Genomic DNA, 24,696 nt, shown 5'->3' on the forward strand with positions numbered 1-24,696 from the left:
TTTTTGAAAGTTAAAGTGTTGATTTTTGTTTTTTTATTAATATTGTCATTTGAGGGTAGGGTTTTTTTTTTTTCTTGCATGGAACTGATAGTATCTTTTAGGAACCACTTACTTTAAGTTTTCTCTTCACCTCCCTCCTACCGCCACCTTGAGACAAAGAACACGATTCTAGAAGTGGTTGATGGAGACAAAGTGGTCTGGCTAAATTGTCTCCTGAAGCCGGAGGCTTAGGGAGCCACTCTCCTTAGGACCCTGAGGGGTCGCCTTACATGCTGGCTGTGAAGTTCCCCGCACTGAAGACAGCAGATTGCCAGTTTATTAATCAATTAGAGGGGAGGCCTGATCCACGAAATTTGTGCACTGGGGTGGGGGGAGGTCCCTCAGCCTGGCCTGCATCCTTTCACAGTCCGGGAGCCCTCGGGGGATGTCCGACTGACAGCTTAGGCTTGCTCCCCAGCAGTCGGACATCTTTAGTTCTGCCGTGGAGGCGGGAGAGGCTTCCACCATTGCCACTGTGCTCGCCTGCTGTGAGCCAGGCGCAGGGCTTGTGGCTGAGCAGCGCTCCCCCTGTGGGTGTGCACTGACCACCAGGGGGCAGCTCCTGCATTGAGCTTCTGCCTCATGGTCCATACGTGCTGTTCGGTCAATTTGCATATTACCCTTTTATTGTATAGGATAGGCAGACCCACTCTAGAGTCCCAAGGTTCCTTGAAGAGAATAAATAGAATCACAACTAGGCCTGTGCCACACAGGAGGCTCATGGGAAAGCCTTCTCTAGGGAGACCGGATGTGTGAATTCTGACGCTGCTCTCGTCATGGCTTTTGCCTCCCTTTTCCTTGCTCCCATGGCTCACCAGCTCCCCGCTCACTCGGCGTCTCCCTGTTCTGACGATTTTAGAAAGTGCTGCCTTTGAGTCCCACAGTTCTCTTCCCTGTAAAGGGGCACAGGAAGTCAGCTTGCTCCTCTTATTCTGGCCTTGTGACTGAACTCTTCGTTTGAGTCTGTACTGTGGACTGAATTTGCTTTGTTAATTCAGATTTCAGGAACAATAGTCGATAAAAGTGGGCGGACGCTCTCTGGACAGACAGGGGAGGCGTTTGTCATCAGTGTGTCGCACGCAGACCCACTCTGGTGAGTCATCGTTCTTTCCCGCCTCCATCCCTTTTGGGGGGTCTTCCCTTACAGTGTCAGATTGTGGTTGGTTATTCCCCATTTACAGAACAACAGCAGCAGTCTAGCTTGGAATAAGACGGGGATTTGAAAGCTCAGATTTTTATCTTTAAAATTAACGTTCTGTTTTCATTCTATTTTAACATTATCTTTTCCATAAACGTGCTATTTATTTCTTCTGTCCAGAAGCTGTGCTCCCCTTTCTCTTTCATTCTCTCTGTTTCTGTCTCTTTGTCGGTCTCTCTGTGTGTCTCTTTCTCTTTCTCTCCCCACCCCCTCTCTCCCTCTCTCCCTCTCTCCTGGCTTCTTGTTAGCCTTTAAGACTCATCCTGAGAGTCCTCTTCGGGGAACCTGCCTTCTCTTACCAGCCCAGGCTAATGTTGCTCTCTCCCCTCAAGGTTCTGGCTGGTCTAATAATCAAACAGACATGAGACAGGTTAGCAAGAGAAAATGACCACATTTAATACACATGTAGGTCTGTGTGGGAACCCCGCGTACATGAGAGTCAGAGGTAGAAAGGACACGGGCACGGAAGACACTCTGAGTGGGGGGTGAGCCAAGTGCCCGGGGCTTCAGATGTTCATTTCGGGATGATGACAAGAGCAGATGCTTAGTAAACAGATGTTTGTCCAGACATGTATGTGGGTCAAAAAGAAAACAATCCACATCCTACAGCAGCACACCTTAGGGTGATTGGCTCTGAACCAATCACCCCGTTTCAGTTGCTGAACAAAAGCATTAAAAATAGCACTGATGTGGCTTTGATCGCAGCTGCGTAAAAGTGCTTTGAATCAAGGATTTATTACCTGCTTGGTTTCAGGTTTATTCCTTTTATTATAACTTTTCTATGCATAAATGTTTTGAATAGAAGAGGATGCTCCTGTTAACTTCTTTTTGTCTTTACAGCATTGGATTAAACTGTGCTCTGGGTGCAGCTGAAATGAGACCTTTCATTGAAGCAATTGGCAAATGTACAACAGCCTACGTCCTCTGCTATCCCAATGCAGGTGTGTATTTCAAGGGACTGCACAGGGGGAAACCCAGATACATGGACATGCGTGGTAGGGTGACAGACCTTGATGAAAGAGTTCGTTCTGTAGGCTTGGTATATGGCTGACACCCAGTAGGATGTCTCTAAATGGGAGTATCTGGACCTGGCCCACTGTTTTCTTTAGACGTGAACGCACAGGTTGGCTCAGCCTGAAAGAGGCAGAAACGGACGGGACTCGGAGGAATGACGCCTGGTCCCGTCACTGACCAGAGCCGTGCTTTGGGTGACAGTGCTTGCTCCCACGTGGAGGGCGGCCCGTGAGGAGTGCAGAGCGGGGGAGGGGCCCGCTTCTCCTTGTCTGTGTTCACAAAGAGCAGGCGGGGAGCCTTGTGTCTTATTACCGCTTTCCCTTCTGAAAGTTGGGGCTTCTCGTTTACTGTATGTGAACATTACCCAGAGATTTGTAGGTAATTCTCAAACTACCCAATGACATAATGGTAATTCATTTGGGTTAGCCAGATTTCCTGGTGAATGTTTTTCTTTTTAAAAATATGTTTTTATTGATGTCAGAGACCGAGAGATTTGTAGGTAATTTTCAAACTACCCAATGACATAATGGTAAGTTATTTGGGTTAGCCAGATTTCCTGGTGAATGTGTTTTTTTTTTTTTAATATGTTTTTATTGATTTCAGAGAGGAAGGGTGAGGGGGAGAGAGAGAGAAACATCAATGATGAGAGAGAATCATAGATTGGCTGCCCCCTGTATGCCCCCTATTGGGGTTCGAGCCCACAACCCGGGCATGTGCCCTTGACCAAAATTGAACCCGGGACCCTTCAGTCTGCAGGCTGACACTCTATCCACTGAGCCAAACCAGCCAGGGCTCTGGTGAATGTTTCAGCACTGCTAAGGACTAAAAATCATTTCCCAGCATTTTTTTCTCCAAATGTATATATTTTAATCCACAATAAGTTTTATTTCTCACCAGGAGCAAGAAACTGGAAGGGGATAAGAGATAAAATAGGACATTGGATAATCACCTACTAACGTCTTACTTGGGAAATGTTATTTGAAAGGAGACTGGTTGTGTTTTGTGTTTTTAATTGCGTGTCTGGTGCTCATTAGCTTCAAGGACATAGTACTCCCCCAACCTCAGCCCCAGCAGCTGGGTAATGAATGAATTTCCTTTCTGGGAAGGCGGCATGGAGTGGGGGCTCTGTCCCACATAGTAGTGATGCTTTTCTTTCAAATGAAAAAGAAATAGTGGATGTTTATCTTCCTCTGTGACTTCTGTTTTTGGTGTAGTGTCTTTACTTACTGTGTTTAATTGGGAATTATTTGTGTTCGCAAGTATTTAATTATAATGCTCCATTTAATTTAAATGTAAAATGTCCTAACTCTTTAGCCTAAAGCCTTTACAGATCCAGTAATGGTTGCGATGCCCTTTCTCAGGTCTTCCCAACACCTTTGGGGACTATGAAGAAACGCCGAGCATGATGGCCATGCACTTAAAGGTCAGGAGTCCTCTTTCACTTGGTTAAGAGAGAGGGAAATGACATTTTAGAGTTAGAATATTTAGAAGCATATTTTTTCCCCTAAATAAATTCCAGTGTATGTGCTATAATGAATAAAGCCTTAGTTATTCCTATTTAAGATGGTGGCAGTGGAGGGAGAGGCTGGCTGGCAGCCTCCTCCTCCCCAGATGGTACCGGTGGCTGTTGGGAAATTCCCAGTGAGATCCAACTGAAGCTACTTGAACTTGACTCTCATACAGTCATCCTAAGGGTTGGCTCCTTACTGCCCATCGTCACCCCAACTACCCCCCATTCTCCTTCCCTCCCATATACCTCCTGTTTCGGGATCCTGTACTACCTACTACCTAGGTCATGAGCCCATACTACGCACCACCCACCCTATTACTAACCCCGGTCTATTCCTCGTTCCTTGAATCTGTAGCTTCTGGCTCACTGACATTCTCTCCTAAACGATTTCTGACTTAATTCTCACAACTTTAATACCTTATGTAGGTGCTCTTGTCAGTGTTCGGACTTCTCAGTTGCTTGACTCCCTCTCTTGTCCTGCAAACTACCCTGTGGTTAAACCCTAGACCCACACTGACCTGTATGCAGCCATTATCACCTGGGGTTGTTGGAGGACTTGAAATGTGGCTATTGTGACTGAGGAACTGAATTTTTAATTCTTTAAAATTTTTAATTACTTTAAATGTAAAAACTTTATGTGTTATTTGAAAATGCATTATCTAGCTCATATTCATTCAGCCTAGCATATGGGCAAAAAATATGATCAGATAAGCAAATAAACATTACATTTTAAATGGGATAAAGGATTTCATAGTATCTGAACTGTTTTAATGTAATACCTGGGGCAATAAAAGCTTTTTATCTAGAGTTAAGTGTTTTTAGCTCTCTCTTTAATAGAAAGTTGGTTATTCAGGAAATGTAGGATTTTTTTCTGCTGAGTGGGTAGTGGTGAGTTTAGAATTCAGATGAACTCCCTAGAGTAGCAGTTGCCAACCGGTGGTCCATGAGGTCCGAAAGGTTGGCAAACACTGCCCTAGAGCTTTCTTTTCCTGAATGCAGGGCTTTGCTATGGATGGCTTGGTCAATATCGTTGGTGGATGCTGTGGTACGACACCAGATCACATCAGGTAATAATCACCTCTAAATATTTTCCCTTTTGGCATGGCATGAATTGTGTCCTCTTCAGATTCGTGTGTCTGGTCCTTACTCCCTGCTCCTCCACCCGTGGCTGTGTTGGGAGATAGGGACTTTAAAGGGGTAATTAAGGTACACAACTCAGCCACACACAGCAGCCAGGTTAAACCCTGGGCAGGCTCGGAAAAGCTAGGCTCAGTGGTTCATTTCCTGCTCGACTGAGAAAACGAAAAGGTGTAATTGCTGCTGCACATTTGGAACGGGGTATGTAATTACGTGCATAATTGTGCTAAATAGACTTAATTTCATAGCCCGAAATTAGTTTGATTTTATTTTATCCTGAATTAATGGGTATAGTGTTTTCTCTTTTAACTCAGGGAAATTGCTGAAGCTGTAAAAAACTATAAGCCTCGAGTTCCACCTGCCACAGTGTTTGAAGGGCATATGTTACTGTCCGGTAAGTAATCCAGGCACGGTTTGCATGATTTCAGAAACGGTTCTCTTCTTGTTTCAATGTTACCAAAGGTGAAACAAGAAGAAACCCATTTAGATACGATTTTTAAAAAGAACTTACGTATAAGAATGAAAGAATCTTTTTTTTCTGATTTGAATTTCTTGTGCTATCTCTAAATTGCTTTAAAAATAGTCTTCAGTTAGATTTTAAAATAATGACATCAAACATGCTCTTTTCAGTTGTTCTTTATAAATTGCATACTTGTGAAGGATGCAGTTTGAAAATCAGCCACTTCACATTCAGAATAGATGAGAAGCGCTTTGTGCGAGATGCTTCTAGGGCCCTGATACGGGATCTCCTTAGCGGTTAAAGCTGTGCCCTGCTGCCTGCCCTGTGGCCTCAGGGCTTCACCTGGGACCAGGGATACCCTGGGGCTGGCAGGGGTGGAGACGAGGCTGTAAAGGTCATTATCAATGGAAAGAGACTCACAAGCCCGAACTAGGATGAATGGTCCCAGTTGGTGAACAAATACTCATCCGTATTCGTGATTTTCCTCCTTCATCTCTGTCTCTTCTTCAGCCAGGGCTTTGGCAAAGGATTCAAAGCCATTTTTTTTGAAATCACAATAGCTACGATTGTTGGTCTGATTTTATGTTTGCCACTGTATCTAGTCTCATTTTGACAGTAACGCTATGGGACAGATACTTTTACTGACTTTGTTTTATAAGCTCAGAGGCTGTAAAAAGTCAGCTGAGTTGTTCACTGAGAGGTTGGGAAGGGCTTGAACCCGGGGCTGGCTGTCCTCAGAGCCACCTGTACCCCCCCGCCCCAGCAAGACACAATAAATATGACTAGAGCAAAACAGTTAAAGACCTTTGTTGTAGTGATACTTCACACTGTGAGTTGCTTTTCCCTCAGTGTAATATATCTCTATATTTATTATCCGATTTTGCCCCTGAGTTGGCCTATAGCAGGGCAGATGTTATTACCCCTTGGCAAATAAAGGGGCAGAAGCACCAAAGGCTGTGCCCACAGTCAGCTCCTGAGCGTGAACCTGCCCAGGAGAACCTCCCGTCTCACAGGACCCAGCCTGGGCCCTTCCCGCCCCGGTCAGCCTTGCTGGCTGCGTGCGGGTTCTTGGACTTGGATCGAAGAGACGGTAAAGCCAGTGGATCGGCTCTGTCTCGTGACCAGCTGTGGAGCTGCCGTCTGTGTGGACAGCGTGGAGCAGTCCTTGGGATTCTGACATCATGGCTTTTGCCCCAGGCTCTTGATTAAACGGGGAAATGATGGTATTTGTTTCTTGTTTGTTGGAGCTGGAATGAGTCAGCTCTTTAGAGAAATTGGCAATTTAAAGTCCTGAAGTATTTCTTATTTGAATGTCTGGTTGTCAATTAGCTGCAACATACAGTTTACTTTCCTTGGAGAAGGTGCTGGTCCTGTTTCCACGTCTCATCTCCCGTCTCCTCCCATGGGCTACGGCACAGAGACATTTTACTCCCTCATGAAGACATTTGTGTCCCGCCTGTCTCATGTCACCGTTTTGCATTTCCAGAAATTTTTCAAACTGCTTCTCCTCTTAGGTCTAGAGCCCTTCAGGATTGGACCCTACACCAACTTTGTTAACATCGGCGAGCGCTGTAACGTGGCCGGATCCCGCAACTTCGCTAAGCTCATCATGGCGGGAGACTATGAAGTGAGCATCTCAGTGGGACTCGGGCATCTGCCATGTTGGTGGCTAGACAGCAAGTAAACCAAACGGCTTTGGATAGCGTTTGACCCGTTACTAGCCGAGCTGCTGGCAAGTGTGAGAATTGTGACATGTTTGCCGTGGGCTGGGCCGATGGGAGGAGGAAGCGTCGGAAACTCCAAGCTGCTCTTGTTGTTTGTCAGAAAGCACTGCACTTGGGTCATGAAGTGGGATGCGATGGGGGCCCGGTTCTAGCTATTGCTGTTCACGGGGAAGTAAGTTTAAAATTTTGCGAATACTCTTCATTTTCGTTTCTCACAAATCCTTGCGGGGGAAGTGAAAGCCAAGAAAACGTGAAGTCCGCATGAGCACATCAGGCAGTGCTTAGGATGGTATTGCTTCTGTTAGCTGCAGACTGAAATACACACGCAAACACAAAGAAAGAACAGGCCTGCTGGGGACGGTCACCTGCTCCTTTAGCCAGAGTGCTTTTCAGCTGATCCTGTGGGTGAGCAAAATGTAATCCAACCAGAACCAACCCGAAACGTCCGGATGGAGTGTTTTTCTTACGAAAATAGGAAGTTTGAAATGGAGTCTGGGCTTTAATGATGACTTACCAAAATTCTCTCACTTGAGGTTTTGCAACTTTTAGGAAATAGATCTTCCAGAAACCACCACCAACGTAGACTTTGTTTAATCATGAAGAAAGGGCCCATTCACCATCCTCTCTGGATCTGTTGATTGCTCCTCCATGGCCTCCCTCGGTGGCCTGGATACCTGGGTCCTGACAGTTCCCGTCAGCCCTCTTCCCTTCCTTGCACCACTGCTCACGGCCACGTGGGCCTCTGTCATCGTCCTCCCCGTTCAGAAGCTCACACAGGTGGCCTTTTGCATCCGGGAGAAAACCCAAACCCTGCAGGTTGTCATTCAGTGTCTCCGCTGAGGCCCAAACTGCCTGCCCTTCCTGGTGTCGCATGAGGCTTGTTCAGGCGCACTCCCTTCTGAGTCCTCGAGACCTTCATACTGTGCAGGGTCTTCAGTTGGCAGTGTTTCTATTTATGTTGGTTTTTCTTGGTGACCATTTTGTGGTCAAATTAGTTCAGGTCACAGAGGGCCCCCACTCCAGGCTGAATTTAGATTCTTTATGGCAGGAAAGTGGCCTCAGTGGATTCTGGGTAGTGAAATGAGGCAAGGGGAGAGAGTTTAAGGTTAATCTCCGGTGACTGATGGGAGGAGAGTAGGCCTAGAGTCAGGGAGGCTGGCCGGTGGGCCGTGAGTCACTCCAAGGGCTGCTGGGGATGGCGAGGGATTCCTTGGTCAGCCTCTGTCCACTCACCTGTCCTCATGCTGCCTCTTCCCGCATTCTCTCCTCAGGCAGCCCTGAGTGTTGCCAAAGCGCAGGTGGAAATGGGAGCCCAGGTGTTGGACATCAACATGGATGACGGCATGCTGGATGGTCCAAGCGCAATGGCCCGGTTTTGCAAACTCATTGCTTCCGAGCCTGACATTGCCAAGGTTGTACACCATTTTTATGCGTCAAGGGAATGTGTGTGTCTTGCTCTGTCACTCATTTAACTCTGTCATTTGCCCCGTTGATCTGTCATCTGTCTCGTACACTGGTTTTCTGTTTTCCCAGTTAAAAACCCCAAGGCTTTTGATGGTCAGTTTTCTCACTCAGTGCTAGCTCATGATAAAAGCCAGGCTTCTAAGAGAGATGTGACTTCAGCTTGGCTGTTTTCCAGGCTTCTGGAAATGGTCACAAGAATGGTTTGTTTCCTCTGATGTCTGGATAAACTGAAAACCTGCTTTCTGGATAAACTGGAAACCTGCTTTCCATGTCTCTGAAGAACATACTTACCCTTCCTACAGAATCATTCATTCCATTCCTATTGATAACAGTAACAATAGGGGATTTGTAGTCTCCGCTCCGGTGATCTGGATAAACTGAAAACCTGCTTTCTGGATAGATTGGAAACCTGCTTTCCATGTCTCTGAAGAATATACTCCCCCTTCCTACAGAAGCATTCATTCCATTCCTGTTGATAACAATAGGGGATTTGTAGTCTCCGCTCCGGTGTGATACCTGTGCTTTGAGGGGTCCAGAAAAAAGGAAATTCCTTTGACATTCCAAAAGACAGAAGGCTCTATTAGGGTGAAAATTGACCTTGGTCAGGGAAGATTCTAGCCTAGGACATGACTACTACCACAAACTGCTTTTAGTGAAAAAGTTCTAATTTCAGATCATCCTTTGCGGTTACTTTTAGTCTCTGAGTTTGTAAGGCTGCCATGCAGGCCTCCCCTGGGCTTGTCAGGTTTAGTGTGTGGTCCCTTTGTGTCCACAGTCTGACTTGTGAATGTGAAGATTAAAGTGCCTTGTTAACTGTGAAGGACCCCATGTAACTTAAGGCATTATGAATGACTTAGTGTTCTGATGGCTGCAGTAATTTTTTTCTTCATCTTTTCTGGGTTTGCCCTTCTGTTATCAGTGGGGTGCATTCTGAGTGCCCACCTGTTACACATCAAAGTGGAGTTCTTGGGGTGCCGCTGGGAAAGAATTTCCTGAGGCCCCTTGGAGAATGGGATTTTGTGGAAAGCTTTATTGAGATGATGTAAAATCAAGGGGTTTCCCCTCTGAGATCCCACCTCCCTCCACCTCGCCGTGGAAGAAGTCCAATCTTGTCCACAGCAGGGCCAGAATGAGGCCACGGCCCATGGTTCCTGCTCCATGTTGAAGTCCACATCTGGCTAGCTGCAGTCCACTGCATGTGGGGTCTGCATGTAAGACTGGAACTACCTAGAGTATTTTGGGCTGTAAGAACAGCAGGTGCCCTCTGAGGTCCCACCTCCCTCCATCTCGCCGTGGAAGAAGTCCAATCTTGTCCACAGCAGGGCCAGAATGAGGCCACTGCCCATGGTTCCTGCTCCATGTTGAAGTCCACATCTGGCTAGCTGCAGTCCACTGCATGTGGGGTCTGCATGTAAGACTGGAACTACCTAGAGTATTTTGGGCTGTAAGAACAGCAGGTGCATTACAGTCCTGTCTCCTGTCACACTGTCCTCTGTTTATTGTTTCCCCAGGGAGGGAAGGGGGGCTGTCCGGGAGTCCGGGAAGGGAACCTGTGGCGACTTGCCTTTCTGTGGTTTCCTGCCCTGCCCCCTCAGGTGCCCCTCTGCATTGATTCTTCCAACTTCGCTGTGATCGAGGCCGGGCTGAAGTGCTGCCAGGGCAAATGCATCGTCAACAGCATCAGCCTGAAGGCCGGGGAGGCAGACTTCCTGGAGAAGGCCGGGCTGGTCAAGAAGTTCGGCGCCGCCGTGGTCATCATGGCCTTTGACGAAGAGGGACAGGTGGGTGATTCCTTTTGTCCCAGCTCCATTGTGTCACCCGGGCTAGACAGGGCAGTGGTGAGAGCTGAGTCCAAAACAGCCGTGTGTGTGTGAGTGTGTGCGTGCGCCCGCCATAATACCACGTATCCACACATGTACACGTACGTGTACAACACACTTGAATATGAACATTTGATATATAATAAAGTCTTTACATCAGTTGAGAAAGGAATTATTCGGTAAGTGCGGTTGGAAAAACTGGCTATGGGTTTGGAAGAAAATAAAGTTAGAGCCCCATTTCCCCCCATATACTAAAATAAAGCCTATATCAATTAAAGATCTAAATGTAAAAAACAAAAGTTCTAAAGAATGTGTGGGAAAATATTCATCTAAACTCAGGAAGGCAGAAAGAAAATGAGTAGAGCTGCCTGTAAAAATGTAAACTTTGTATGGCGAAAGTCATGGCACTGTTTGCAACAGGAGTAATAGCAGTGGGTTAATGTCCCTAATATGTAAAGAGTTTCTATAAGTCATAAAATAAACCCCCCCAATCAACGTCATAGAATAATGAATAGCTTTGGCGGGTCGCTCAGTTGGCGAGAGTGTCGTCCTGATACACCAAAGTTGTGGGTTTGATCTCCTGGTTCCTCCTTGGATCTCCTCTGTCCATGGTGCTCTGAAATCTTCTGGCGATGAGCCATCCTTTATGTTGAGCACTCAGCCAGCCCTCTGTAGGAATCCCCTTGAATTGTGTTCTTCTCTCTGTGGCATGCATATTATGCAGATATTAGATGTTTTGCCTATTTTTTTATTTACCCTCCTATTTTCCAATTCTGGCATTTGCTCTGCTCATCTGTTCCTAGATGTATTTTTAAGGTAGAGCCAGTGGGATTTGCCGTGGGTTGTGGGCTGTGAAAGGAGGAGTCAGGGGTCTTTGCCCAGGGCAGTTGCCAGGAGGAAGGCTGAGAAGCAGGCGTGGGTAGGAAGGACGGGCCATGTTTATGGGGCATGTGGGCTGCACAGCTAGCTGTGCAGGTGATTCTGAGTTTCATGGGCAAAGCCTGGCTAGAAGACAGGGTTTCCTTACTGGGGAATTACCTGTGAGCAGATGGTATTTAGACCGAGGTGATGAGCTCAGTGGCTGTAGTGAAGAGGCCCCAGGGGGCGGGGGGGGCAGGTGTGGGGGACTCAGGAGGAAGTCGGGGAGCCACTGCGCTCCAAGACCAGAGAGAGGAGGAGGCCCCGTTGTGGGGGTTGGGAGGAGCAGCCTGTTTGGTGGGAGGAGGACCAGAAGGGAGGCTTCACTTGGCTTCTAAGTGAAGAACAAGCTTCCAGAAGGGTTCGATGAGCTATTTTAAAGAGTCGTGGGCAGATCTAGTAGATGAGACCAAGAATTTACCGCTGAGTTTAGAAAGGGGGGAGTGAAGGATCTTGCTGTTCTGTTTCCAAGGAGATAAAAGCCTAATTGGAGGGGGTTCAAGAAAGGATAGGAGAACTGGAGCCAGTAGATGTGAACGGCTTTTCCGAGGAGTTTTGCTGTGAAGGGGAAGAGGAAATTGGGTGACACCAGAGAGGGACATGAGGCTAAGAGGGTGTGTGTGTGTGTGTGTGTGTGTGTGTGTGTGAAGACATGTGTGTGACAAGATGGTTTTGTAAGCTGAGGGGACTGATCTGATAGAGAAAGGGGGCATTTGCTAGGTCCCTGCCCTTGTGAGTCGAGGGTTGCCATCCGTCTTCGCGTGGAGAGGAGACAGGTTGCTTGCAGTCTGGAGGGAAGGCAGGGAGGCGGCAGGCAGGGTGAGAGCACAGATGGCAGGCAGGCAGGGAGCCGGTCTCTGGCTGGTGTTTCCTCGGTGCCCTAGGAAGCGAGGTCGCGCTGAAGGAGAGCGGAATGCCGTGTGCTCCCTAAGAGGAGCTGCCTGCTTATCCTGAGTGTGAAGCAGAAACTCTCCCACAGGGAAAGGTGCTTGTGCTTTTAAAAACACGCACACCCTCTGGCTCCATTTTCTGACTTTTTAGCTCCTGTGGTATGGGAACTGGGCTTCAGTAATTCTAATGCCTTGGAATTAGCAGTTGATCTCACTTAGTCCTCAGAGCCACCAGCTGGGGTAGCTGTTGTCCCGTTTACTGTGGCTCAAGGTCAAGTGTCTCGGAGGAGACTGAGGCAGGTCTCCACGTCCTGGGTTATCCGTGCTTTGTCAGCACGGCCGGTGCTGCGTCGGGTCTGAAAACAAGCTTTCCCATTTTGGTCGAATGTGACCACAAATAAGAAGGTAGGGAAACGTGTTCACTTGCCTGTTATGCTTCTGATTTTAGCATAATTAGGCATAGATGCTAATTATAGAATTGTGGTTTTGAAAGTTATAAAGACCGAAGCAAAAAATTCATTTACCTGCAAAGTTCAGAAGCCAACCACAGGAATATGTTGGGATGAAGGCCTGCCTCCGTTGATGGAGGTCTCCTGGCGATTCGCTTGCTTGGATGATGCCTCTGTGGTAGGGAGAAAGCAGCCTTTGCCTTGAGAGCCACGGTTGCAACTAAACGAAGCAGAGCGTCTCACCTGCCTCTGTTTCTGCATCTGCTGTGGTCTCTGGCTTATATTCGGGATGCGTGTTACAGACCAAACTGCAAGGTCAAGGCCAGATACAACAGGGGCTGGATTAAAGCACAATGGAAGAATCGCCATGTTTTTTGTGGATGTTATTTTGAGCAATTGTTCATTTTAACTCTAAATAACAAACTATAGAAGAACACCTTTATTGTTGAAATTTCTGTGGGAAGAATAATTTTATCACTACTCAGTCTCTCGATCTAATTTTCCTTTACTAATTGAAGTGATTATTTTCATATGACAGTGTTTTTTTAAAATCCTCAGACATTCTTACTGACTTTAGAGAGAGGGGAGAGAGAGAGAGAGAGAGAACTCTTATTGACTTTAGAGAGAGGGGAAGGGAGAGGGTAGAAAGAGGGAGAGAGAGAGAGAGAAATATCAATGTGAGAGAAACATCGACCTGTTGTCTCTCATCCACACCCTGACCGTGGATGGAACCTGCAACCTAGGCGTGCGCCCTGACCAGGAATCAAACCTGCAAACTTTCAGTGCACCGGACCACACTCCGACCAGCTAGGCCACACCAGCCAGGCCTCATATGACAGTTTGTGATAAGGGTCCTAGAAAGAAAATGATCACATAATAGCACAATAGACTATATTACGCTTTATTTGTATATGTGTATATTACATAAAAGAATAACCATTATCGTTCTATAATGCCTCCATTATATTCAATACATTTTCCTATGTTAAAATGATTTGAAAACCATTTTCCAGTTTATGGAGAACTAAAGCTCCATTGGGATATTGATTAAAATGTAATTAATCTTAACCTATAAAATAATGAAGAATTGGTGTCTTGCCACTATTCAGATTTGTAATTCAGGAAATGTATGCCTTTCCAATTACTAATCAATAAGGTTTATAGTTTTCCTTAAATAGGAAAGCTCAAAATCCTAGGTATTTTGGATTGTTTTGCTGTTGTGACTGGCTTATGTTTCCATTCAAATATATTTTCCTTTAGCAGTGGTTTTTTAGATTTTCATTTCATAACCAGCCTTTTCATTGAATTTAGATAAATTGATCCTGTTTTCCAGTTGGACATGTTGGGATTTCCTAGGGTACCACCATAGTATTATAAATAGTCCCAGGAAACTGGAGACAATAGTTCTCAGTTTTCCCTTTGTTTTTACTTTGCTGGAGGCAGTTGCCCTGAGCCTAGGAGTTGAGCCACACATTTCCTCCTCTGACCCTTTCTGAACCTAGTGGAAGTCTGACGTTTTGTAGTGGCTGCAGGGAGGTCACCACTCCTGGCTAAGACGACATGACTGAGTGTTCCTATTCTTGGGCTCTCCTTATCAGATGGGTTCTATTTTAAATTCTCTGTGCGTAAGAAACAGACTTATCCAGATTGCCCTCAGAACTGGCAGTTTATGGCAGGGACATGCGGGACATGAGCTGCTGTTGGTCCCCAGCCCCCTGGCCTGGGTGTTGGTTGTCTCACAGGAGTCACAGCAGAGAGGAGTCTTTAAACCAGTTCCTCCTCAGAGATAATTGGAGGAATGATTAGAGGCTGCTTGACATTTTCTGTTTAAATTACAATCTCTTGCTCCTTTTTCCAGGCGACAGAAACAGACACCAAAATCCAAGTGTGCACCCGGGCCTACCATCTCCTTGTGGGAAAACTGGGCTTTAATCCAAATGACATCATATTTGACCCTAACATCCTCACCATTGGGACTGGGATGGAAGAACACAGCTTGTATGCTGTTAATTTTATCCATGCAACCAAAGTCATTAAAGTGAGTCTGGGTGATTTCTCTCTGCACAGGACATTGCTCACATCGACCACGTGGCTCCAGTGAGTCGTTTGAACGTCATGAATATGTATTTATTGGCTGGGAATGTCGACATTCTTGCTCTTAGGTAGTAAATTGGTTTTCTGAAATTTAGGGCCCTTTATTATTTTTCTTTTATCTTATTTTGAACTCAAGTGTAACACATACTGCAGAATATATAAAAATAGGGTATATAATTAATTCTAAGGCATACAGTAGCTCCCATTCAGGTTGTGAGTAGAACAAGCGAGGCTTTTCAGTGTTTCCTGATTCAGTATTTGTGGTGACTAGTAGAACAGAATCACCACAAATAATGAGAATCCACTGTATAAAGAGTTGTAGTTTAGTTCTTCCTGTTTCTGAGCTCAATAGAAATAGAATCTAAGATTCTTACGCCTTTTTCCTCACCCAACTTCCTTTTAAAGATTCATCTGTGTGTAGTTGTAGCTGTACTTGGACTAATGTATAATATTCCGTGGTGTAACTGCTCCATAGTTAACTGTTTTGCTGTTGACAGACATTTGGTTTGTTCCGGTTTTGGGACATTGCGCTTGATGCTGTGTGAGCATCCCTTGGACACACGTGCATGCGTGTCTCTGCAGTGTATGTGGGAGGTGGAGGGTTGGTCGGAGCAGACAGTGGAAGCTGTCTCCCTAAATGCTTGAGCTGGTCTGTGCTTCAGCCAGCAGTTCCACACAGATGCCCGGCCTTGTTAGAAGGTGTAATGGCAACCTTGAGCTCGATGTGCTTTTTATACTCTCCACTCTTTTATGTAAAGATTAAGGGATGTCATTGATGCTTTTGGCAAAATGGGGGAATCTTTTCACTTTATTTTTTCCAGCAAACGTTACCTGGAGCCAAAATTAGTGGCGGTCTTTCCAACCTGTCCTTCTCCTTCCGAGGAATGGATGCCATCCGAGAAGCCATGCACGGGGTTTTCCTTTACCACGCCATCAAGGTAGGGAGGGCGCCTGCTTCCTCCGCAGTCAGCTTCACCCAGGCCAGGGGTTTGCAAACCCGCGGGCCATCTGAGCCTGCTGCCCGTTTCTGAGGGTCCAGTCTTGGTGGAGCAAAGCCGCAGGCACTCCCTTATGCGTAGCCTGTGTGTTTCTGAGCTACAGCAGCAGGGCTGAGCCCTGGCGACCGAGACATGGCCTAAAACATTTTCTGTCGGGCCCTTTACAGAAAAAGTGCTGACCCCAGTGGAGGGTGGAAATGCTCACTGTTCTCTGTGTTGCCCCCAGTTTGGTATGGACATGGCGATCGTGAACGCAGGGAACCTCCCCGTGTACGACGACATCCACAAGGATCTCCTCCAGCTCTGCGAGGACCTCATCTGGAACAAGGACCCTGAGGCCACCGAGAAGCTCCTGCGTTATGCCCAGGTAGGAAGAGCGCGTCTGATGGCGGCTTTTCTGTCTGAACTAATGGGTCAGGCCTGGTTATGAGACCCTCCTTGTAGAATAGGAGCAAGGATCTAGTCACGGCTTTGGATCGTGGAAGATTTGTATAGGGCGCTCCAGAGAAGGCGTTGTGGTGAGGCGAGGGGAGAGAAATAGGCCACATGTACGCTGTTCAGTATTCTGATGTTTGTTTCCATTTATTTTAAAATGTGAAATTAATTTTTCTCATACCAAAGTAACGCAATTCTAGAAAATTTGTAAAACAAGCTATCTCTACATGCTTGTTTGGTAACTTACTTAGCATAAAAGAAGAATAAGACATAGTATTTTTGCTGCCAAATAGTTCAGTAAGGACCTGTTGTATCCATCTCTCTGTTCTCATTTCCATTAAGACTCATGGCAAAGGAGGGAAGAAGGTCGTGCAGACCGATGAGTGGAGGAGTGGCCCCGTGGAAGAGCGCCTAGAGTATGCCCTTGTGAAGGTGAGCTGTGGGGCGCTGCACAAGGGGGAGCTCCAGGGCCAAGGCCCCTCATCCCTGCCTGAGATGTAAGGGTGGGGCTACAGCCAAGGAGACTCCCCAGACCCCTTCCCAACCCCCGCCCCCTCAGGCCCACTTGGCAGTGTCCGGAGACATTTTTGGGTGTCACAACTGGGGTGGGAGGTATTACTGGATCCAGTAGCCGGGGATACTGCTGAACATCCTACAGTGCGCAGACCCGTGTGACAAAGAATTATTCAGCCCCAGATAGTAGCGCTGCTACACTTGAGAAACGCTGTCCTAGACCAAGTTGCTGTCATTCCCTCAGAAAGCAAGTCCTGGCTCTTCTGCTGGTAATTGTAATATCAGGCAAGATTCTCAATCTCTCGGCTTCATTGTCCTCATTTGTGACTCTGGAGAATTTCAGAGTTCTTTTTTGGGGGGGCTCTAGCCTTTAACTTTGAACTTCAGATTCACATGTTTCAGGTTGTGGAACTAGCAAGCCACAGCCAAGGATCTCTGAGCTGGCGGGGCTGGAGGATGGGGCTCGATCCCTGGAGGCTGACAAGTCAGCAGCGGCTGCCTGGCTCTGACCTTTGCCTACAGGTCCTGCCTCTTGTCTTTCCTACCCAGCCGCTAACGTTGCAGAGAGAAGTGCGGATTTCACAGGAGCTATTCATTAATGTGTAATCTCTTCAACCACGACAATAAAAAGTATATTTTATTATTAATTTGAACTTTACTTATTAATGCTCCTTCTCTCACTCGTAGCTTGCTTTCCTGAGTACCTAGTGTCAAAAAAGCCCTTAGTCACTCTGTGTAGGCGTCTCATGTAATCCTTGGCGTAACCATGTGAGGCAGGTACGTGATCCTGTGACTTAGGAAACTGAAGCTTAATGAATCCCCTGGATTGGTGATAGGAGCCAGGATTTGCAAAACCTGTACTCCAAGCGTTTCCATGATTTGAATAATTTGTTGTTGGCTGTTTCTATTTAAGCCACTGTTTTGTATGATTTTTCCCCTATTTATTTTTTTCTTGCAGGGCATTGAAAAACATATTATTGAGGATACCGAGGAAGCCAGGTTAAACCAGGACAAATACCCCCGCGCTCTGCATATCATTGAAGGGCCTTTGATGAACGGCATGAAAGTTGTCGGTGATCTTTTTGGAGCCGGGAAAATGTTTCTGCCTCAGGTTGGCAAAAGATGGGGGGACATTTTCACAATGGAAAGAAAACGTCTTTGTCTTTTAATAAATGTGTTCGCATCTATCTTAATTTTGACAAGAGCTCAGGAGCACCGAGATCTGGTCATTTGTTTCACTAAATGTATTTAGCGGGAGTGTCAACAAAAATTCATCGTTAGGGTGGTGTGGAGGTTAGAGGGCATCTGCCAAGAATTAGCTTCTAATCTTCATGTGTGATCTTCTGTACCACTTCTTACCCCCAACAACCTCTACATGAAAATAAAACCCAAGGTGAATGTAAAGTTAATAATAGTACCAATTTATTTGACTAACCAAAATTCTCCTTTCAAGCTGCATGTTTTGTAAAAGTTATTACCACTTTAAATAGTGCTGTACATTAAATATGTTTGGAGCAAAACCGGAACTCTCAGCCGCTACTAACCACAGCAGTAAATAACTGGTTGTTCAGCTGCCTGGGTGTGGGGCCTACAGAAAGCTCCGATGTGGCTGAGCTGCGGTCACAGCATGCACCCTCACTTCATGTAACGTTTCACACGTGGCCAAGAGCAACCGTCGAGGTGGCTCCATAAAGATGCCCGGCTCTGCGTGTTTCCCCAGGTTATAAAGTCAGCGCGGGTCATGAAGAAGGCTGTTGGCCACCTCATTCCCTTTATGGAAAAAGAAAGAAAAGAAGCTCAAGTGCTTTCTGGCACCGTCGAAGAAGAGGCAAGTCGTTTGTCGCGGCCTGTGGTCCCCGCGAGGAACTCCTCAAAGATTTACTGGCGTGGAGTCGGGACTACGGGGCTTGGCCGTGCTTGTCATTGAGGTGAAGTAGGGAAATGATCTCTGCCCTGGACAGGCCGCTGGGTTGGTGGGAGCGTCCCACGCACCAAAAGGTCGCCGGTTTCATTTCTGGTCAAGGGCACGTACCCGGGTTGTGGGTTTGGTCCCCAGTTGGGGAGCATACAGAGAGCAGCCAATCATTGTTTCTCTCCCATGTAGATGTTTCTCTCCCGTATAGATGCTTCTCTCTCATGTAGGTGTTTCTCTCTCTCCCCCTTCCGCTCTCTGAGCGTGCCCTCGGGTGAGGATTAAAAACGCCAGCACTGGTCGGGCGCTAGAGAACCAGGTGGTCTGCTCTGAAATGACCACAGCCACGTTTAGCTGCTTGTCTTGCTCTCCAGGATCCTTACCAAGGCACCATCGTGTTGGCCACCGTGAAAGGCGACGTGCATGACATCGGCAAGAATATCGTTGGAGTCGTTCTCGGCTGCAATAATTTTAGGTAGGTCCCCCTGCCTTGAACCGCTTTCTTATGTAAAAATAAAAGCATTAACAGGGGCATTCTTTTTTATTTTTACTTTTTAATACATTTTATTGATTTTTTACAGAGAGGAAGGGAGAGAGACAGAGTTAGAAACATCGATCAGCTGCCTCCTGCACATCTCCCACTGGGGATGTGCCCGCAACCCAGGTACATGCCCTTGACCGGAATCGAACCTGGGACCCTTCGGTCTGCAGGCCGACGCTTTATCCACGGAGCTAAACCGGTTTCGGCCATTAACAGGGTCATTCTTTAGTGGGTGGGAGGGTCTGGCAGAGGATGTTAGAGGCTATTTTTAGTGCCTTTTTGCTGTGTTTTCAAATTTTCGACATTGAACACACCTTTTCAAATGGTAGGTTAGTAATGATCTAACCTGTTGTACGTTCAGTAAGGACAAAAAGACAAGTAAGAACTATTCACGAGGGTCACAACAACCAAGAGGCTTCCTGAGACTTGACCTGGGGCCAGGGGCTCTCGTAACCAGAACCCTGGGCTCCCACCATGGCCAGAGGCATCAGTGAATGGCCCTGCCTTAGAGCTGAGACCTGCTGGGACGGGCTCAGTGGGGTTCGATAGGGAGGTCTGATTGTACAATTCCCTTTTCTTTGCTTAGACAGCACCACGCAGGCTTCTGGGTGATGATGGATCTAGAGCTGGGAATGTATACAAGTGAAATCCCTTTCTGACACCTCACATTATGGTGACTAACTGTGCAGCACAAAGCTATTTCCTTGTGAGAGCTGATGACCTTTAGTAAGGGCGTGTTTTGCTCCAATTTCAACATGTTCTTTATAATCAAAAGCCTAATGTAACGAACTAATGCCTTCTCTGGTCGACATCCAGCCAACAGCCCCTCTGAGTCCCAGAGAGAGACTTGCTGCAGCGGCAGCTGTGCCCCCGAGGGTTTCCTCTGCTGTCGGGGGACAGTTAACCTGAAAGGCCCGTGTCCTCTCAACATGCCTCCCCAGGTCTGAGTTCAGGCTGGTTAAATGCAGCTAAGGAAGGCTGATCATCAGCTGTGAGCCGTGCATTATACTGCGACACCGGAATGGTTCTGTTGACTTGACTCCATTCAAGGCATTCACTGTTTATCAGGCTAAATGGCCAGGCACACATTCAGCTGTGGTCATGGGGCAAGAACTGTTGAAAAGGGGACTTGTAGGTAATCTTCGTATAGCGTTCTTGAGCTGTCCTTATCCTGTGTTTATCACTTTTTGCTTTGAAAAGTGAATAAGTAGCGAGGAATGTTTTTCCTGCAGTGGAGGTATTTTAAGGGCCAGGGCGGGCTGTGGCGTTCCTCCAGGGCCCGGCAGCTGTGAGTGCTGCCTCTTAGACCCGGGCTTCCCTCCAGCACACCCAGCTCCTCGGTCTCCTGCATTGGAGTCCTCTCTGCTAGCAAGTCTAACCGGAGAAACATCTGCTGATGAAACTTTGTTGCTTTTACAAAAACATCGTGAATGTGCACACTTTTCTGTCAGGTCAAACACCCCTTTGGGTCTCATGCCTTATACAATGGGCTCCTGGCATTGGTGAGTTTGACTTTGTAGTGTCAGCTAGTGGACACGTGCCCCGGAGATGTGCCTCATGTAGTCAGATGTATTTCTGAGCATCAATGGCCCAGGCTGGGTGCTTGGGTGAGTCACCCAGCTAGTGAGCGAGTCTAGCTAACCATCCAGTACCAAGTCCTAATGCACCTTTCTTGTTCCTAGTTCTTTGTTCCGGATGCAGTGAATCTCATGAAATGATAAAAAATTTTTTCTTTGTGGGGGAAATATGTGAAGAGTACTAGAGGCGATAGCGCTGTCTAGACAGAAAACACATTTCTCATGGGAATGATGCAATAGAGCCTGCGATGTCGTTAACCTAATAGTAAAAAAGCCTTTCAAAATGAGAAGCAGCAAGCATTTATTGAGATAAAAAAGAATAGCTACTTGGGAATCATTAATTCAGCAAATAACTGTTCTGCTTGGAGACAAACACAAAGGGCCTTTATGAGAAAGGGAAGGGGAATGATTACATCCATAGAAGGAAGGCATTTCTGTTGGCTCAGGTAACACAGTGACCACGATTCTAAACAATGTTTGTAACTTTTAGCTCAGTAAGCATTGGTGCAGTAGTCACATTGTCTGCTTTTCTGTTAGACTTGCCAACAGTTCTTTGGGAAACAGCGTTGCTTAGGCCCAGTCCAGGGGTTATTTTGCCGGTTTAACTTTCCCAAGATTTGAGGCCTAAGTCATGCGAGGCACCTCTTGTGCTGGCAGACCCAGCTCCACTGTGATGGGGCAATAGATCTAAGGCTGCAGCCACCCAGAGCCTATGACTACTAACCTTTGTTACCACTTCACAATTCACATAGAGCTTTTATGGAATTGATTTTTCTGTCTTTTGTTGATTTTTCTTTTCTTTCATCCTTTTCATTATTATTATTTTATTTTTATGGCTTTGATCCTGCTCTGCCTACCTTAATTCTATTTCTCATTTAAACAGCAGTTGAACTTGTGGTTGTCGGTGTTCAGTGACTCCAGCTTACATCACAGCAGTGTTAGATGGCTAACAGTGTTCATTTCAGCCTCGTCTCTAACGCATTCTCTTTCGCTTTCTCACTTCCCATTCCTGCCCATCAGAGTCATTGACTTGGGAGTCATGACTCCCTGTGATAAGATCCTGAAAGCGGCTCTTGACCACAAAGCAGGTACAGTGCAGCCAAACGGGGCATTTCCTTTCGTGTCTGTCTCTCAGGGACTAGTTTGACCTGCACAGGGGGCGCTGGGAGGGGCATTCAGACAGTGATGTGCCGGCCCCTCTGTGGGGGCTGCTCTCAGTGCCACGTATGACGGGTTGAGAAGGTGAACAGGGAACGGAAACCCGGTGCAGCCCTGAAGATGGGAATGAGACAGCCTCTTAGAAGAGAGCAGTGTATTAGACTTGGCTCTCTGTGCAGTGTTTATGTCCTTCACACACTGTGACGTGTTCGAGCCTGGGACTTCATAACTAACAGTGTATTCTAGTGCCCGGCTCACCAAAACTGTGGCAAGTACATTATTGCAATTGTAAGCTACAAACTATATTTACTACCAAAAGCAAACAACAAAGCGAAGCCCCCAGTTAGAAAAGATGTCTTAGAATTAGAAATTGGGAATTCATATTACGTCTTTATTACCAAAGTTTTTTAGATGAGTCTTTATACTTTTCCTCCTTTTCTGTCATCCTCCTCCTAATTTGTACTTTCTTCCTTTTTTAAAATAACAGATATAATTGGCCTGTCAGGACTCATCACTCCTTCTCTGGATGAAATGATATTTGTTGCCAAGGAGATGGAGAGATTAGCTATAAAGATCCCCTTGTTGATTGGAGGGGCCACCACTTCTCGGTAAGTCCTGCTCTGGAGCTCAGTGCTTCATTCACTTCCCACCCTCAGGACGGAGTCTGAGGACAGTGGTAAGACCTGGGTTGCTTTCCCCTGTGCTTGTTAGTACCCGGTCTCCTCGTGTGTAAGCACGTGCACTTGGCCAGCCTTCACTCGGACAAGAGCACGCATCTGAGAAGCCTTTGTGACCCCCGCCCTTCGCCTTTCTTTGGATGCCTTTCCTTAACCCTCTCACCTGGCAGTCAGTTCCTGAGAGTTATAATGAGCACTCGCTCCTCTCGAAATCAAACTAAGTGGAGAAGCGGCGTTTCGGCACACAGACGTGGCTTGAACTTCAGCCGCTCCCTGTCTTGAAGCCGGAGTCTGAGTAACTCCAGGTTCCCCGGATGAAGCTCCAACCTGTGACAGTGGAGACGGACAGCGAGAATGACCCGAAGGCTCACTTTGGGACGTTATTTTTGAAAGGGGAAAGCTTTGGGTTAAACAGCTTCAAGAGGAGAAAGTTCAGATTTGGTCACATCATTACTCAGTTCGTCAGATTTTACCTGAGGTCATAATCACATTGGGTGGGAAATGTGTGAATTATGTGTATTAGACTTTCCATTATGCCCCTTGCATTCACTTTGTCAGGGAATAATGCCCCGTGGAGCATTGAACTTGGCAATCCCATAAAGAATTCAGTTTGTTTTTCTGATACAAAAATACACTAGAGTCCAGCCAGCAGGGCTCGGTAGTCGAGCGTCAACTTATGAACCAGGAGGTCACGGTTTGATTCCCAGTCAGGACACATGCCCGGGATGCAGGCTCCATCCCCAGTAAGGGGTGTGCAGAAGGCAGGCAATCAGTGATTCTCTGTCATCGATGTTTCAATCTCTTGCCCTCCCTTTCTCACTGAGATCAACAAAAACATATTTAAAAATACACTAGAGGTCTGGTCAGAGGAGCTCCAGAGTCCTTTTGCACGGTTCCTTTAACAACTGTATGTTAAACCGTTTGCGTTAGTCGGGGTTCGCCAGAGGAGCACACACAGACACACAGAGGGAGAGCGACGGGTTTTAGGAATTGACTCATGCGATTTTGGGAGCTGCCGGGTGTGAAATCTTCAGGGAAGGTGGGCGGCCGAGACCAGGCAGAGCTGCTGTGGCAGAGCTAGGTCCACGCCTCCTACTGGGGATCGAGCCCACAACCCGGGCACGTGCCCTTGACCGGAATCGAACCCGGGACCTTTCAGTCCGAAGGCCGACACTCTATCCACTGAACCAAACCAGCTAGGGCAGGATGAAATACCTTTTAAAACTGCAGGGGTGAAATATAATGAACACATAAGTGAGCAGAGGTAGTAAAATGCATTGCAAGTTGTGTAAATATGCTGGTTTCAAAATAAGGACCACTTTTTATGGTCGGACACCACACTCAAGTTCAAGATGAGGAAACCGCACGGCTACTGGTGCAAATTTGAACATTCCCAAGTCACCCATTCTTTCCTGTCTCTCACCAGATGGGCCACCACGTGAAAGGTGTTTTAGGAAGCATTCAGAAGCAGCGCGGCCAGCCTCTCCCCTCTCTGTGTTATGTGTTAGTTGACCCAGCAGACATGTGGCCTGGGCTGTTGCTTAAACATTCAGCAGTCAGAGAGTGTTTGCACTGCAGTTAATTGGGCAGCTGTAAGGATTAAAGGGTGTTTCCTCCTCAGCACTAACATTTCCAAGTTTGGCCGAAGGCATTTGAGGCTGAGCCCAGGTCATGAAATATTTTTGTTGCTTTTGCGTCTCTGTTATTTGTGTTGCATTGACTTAGGGCCTGAGATTCCTTCCTGTCAGTCCACAGTGAGGGTGGGCCAGGCCCTGGCGGTGTCTCCCAGGGACAGGGCTCAGCTGCAGAGAGTGGGCCTGCCTGGTGTCTGGTTCTCAGGGCCCTGGCTGTACCCCAGCTTCTTTGGAGGGAGACACTCAGCTTCGTTCAGACAGGCTGCTACTGAGTGCGAGGCCCCAGACTCGTCCTGGACCTGCCGGCAGAGGGCTGGGGACGGACTTCTTTATAGCCTGGAACAGACCCCGCTCTTTTCCCATCTTAGGGTGGGGAGAGAGTCATTCTGTTTTACAAGGGACATTCGACGTTTCCCGGGAAAGCACCGCGGAAACGCAGCGGTCCTGAACAAGAGTGGGGCAGGGTGTCGGCACTGATGGTGTGTTTTTCTCCTGACCTCTCTCTTCAGAACCCACACGGCGGTGAAGATCGCA

General features: G+C 47.0%; 1 protein-coding gene across 1 annotated transcript in view; it reads left to right on the top strand.

Annotated features, from left to right (window-relative positions):
• The first annotated feature begins 1,049 nt into the window (after positions 1-1,049).
• LOC102765199 (methionine synthase) overlaps positions 1,050-24,696 on the top strand; it is a 32,235-nt gene continuing 8,588 nt past the window's right edge. Inside the window, exons 1-17 of the mRNA XM_015562352.1 lie at positions 1,050-1,132; positions 2,078-2,178; positions 3,613-3,674; positions 4,761-4,828; positions 5,213-5,292; positions 6,873-6,985; positions 8,354-8,494; positions 10,142-10,327; positions 14,482-14,661; positions 15,539-15,655; positions 15,942-16,082; positions 16,493-16,582; positions 17,622-17,774; positions 18,384-18,491; positions 18,950-19,050; positions 21,714-21,781; positions 22,339-22,459. Of these exons, the coding sequence (XP_015417838.1) occupies positions 2,112-2,178; positions 3,613-3,674; positions 4,761-4,828; positions 5,213-5,292; positions 6,873-6,985; positions 8,354-8,494; positions 10,142-10,327; positions 14,482-14,661; positions 15,539-15,655; positions 15,942-16,082; positions 16,493-16,582; positions 17,622-17,774; positions 18,384-18,491; positions 18,950-19,050; positions 21,714-21,781; positions 22,339-22,459 (1,796 nt within the window). The 5' untranslated portion in view covers positions 1,050-1,132; positions 2,078-2,111. The remainder of the gene's footprint in view (positions 1,133-2,077; positions 2,179-3,612; positions 3,675-4,760; positions 4,829-5,212; positions 5,293-6,872; positions 6,986-8,353; positions 8,495-10,141; positions 10,328-14,481; positions 14,662-15,538; positions 15,656-15,941; positions 16,083-16,492; positions 16,583-17,621; positions 17,775-18,383; positions 18,492-18,949; positions 19,051-21,713; positions 21,782-22,338; positions 22,460-24,696) is intronic.

The sequence above is a fragment of the Myotis davidii genome, unplaced genomic scaffold (genome assembly GCF_000327345.1).
Source record: "Myotis davidii unplaced genomic scaffold, ASM32734v1 scaffold174, whole genome shotgun sequence".
Classification (NCBI taxonomy): Eukaryota; Metazoa; Chordata; class Mammalia; order Chiroptera; family Vespertilionidae; genus Myotis; species Myotis davidii.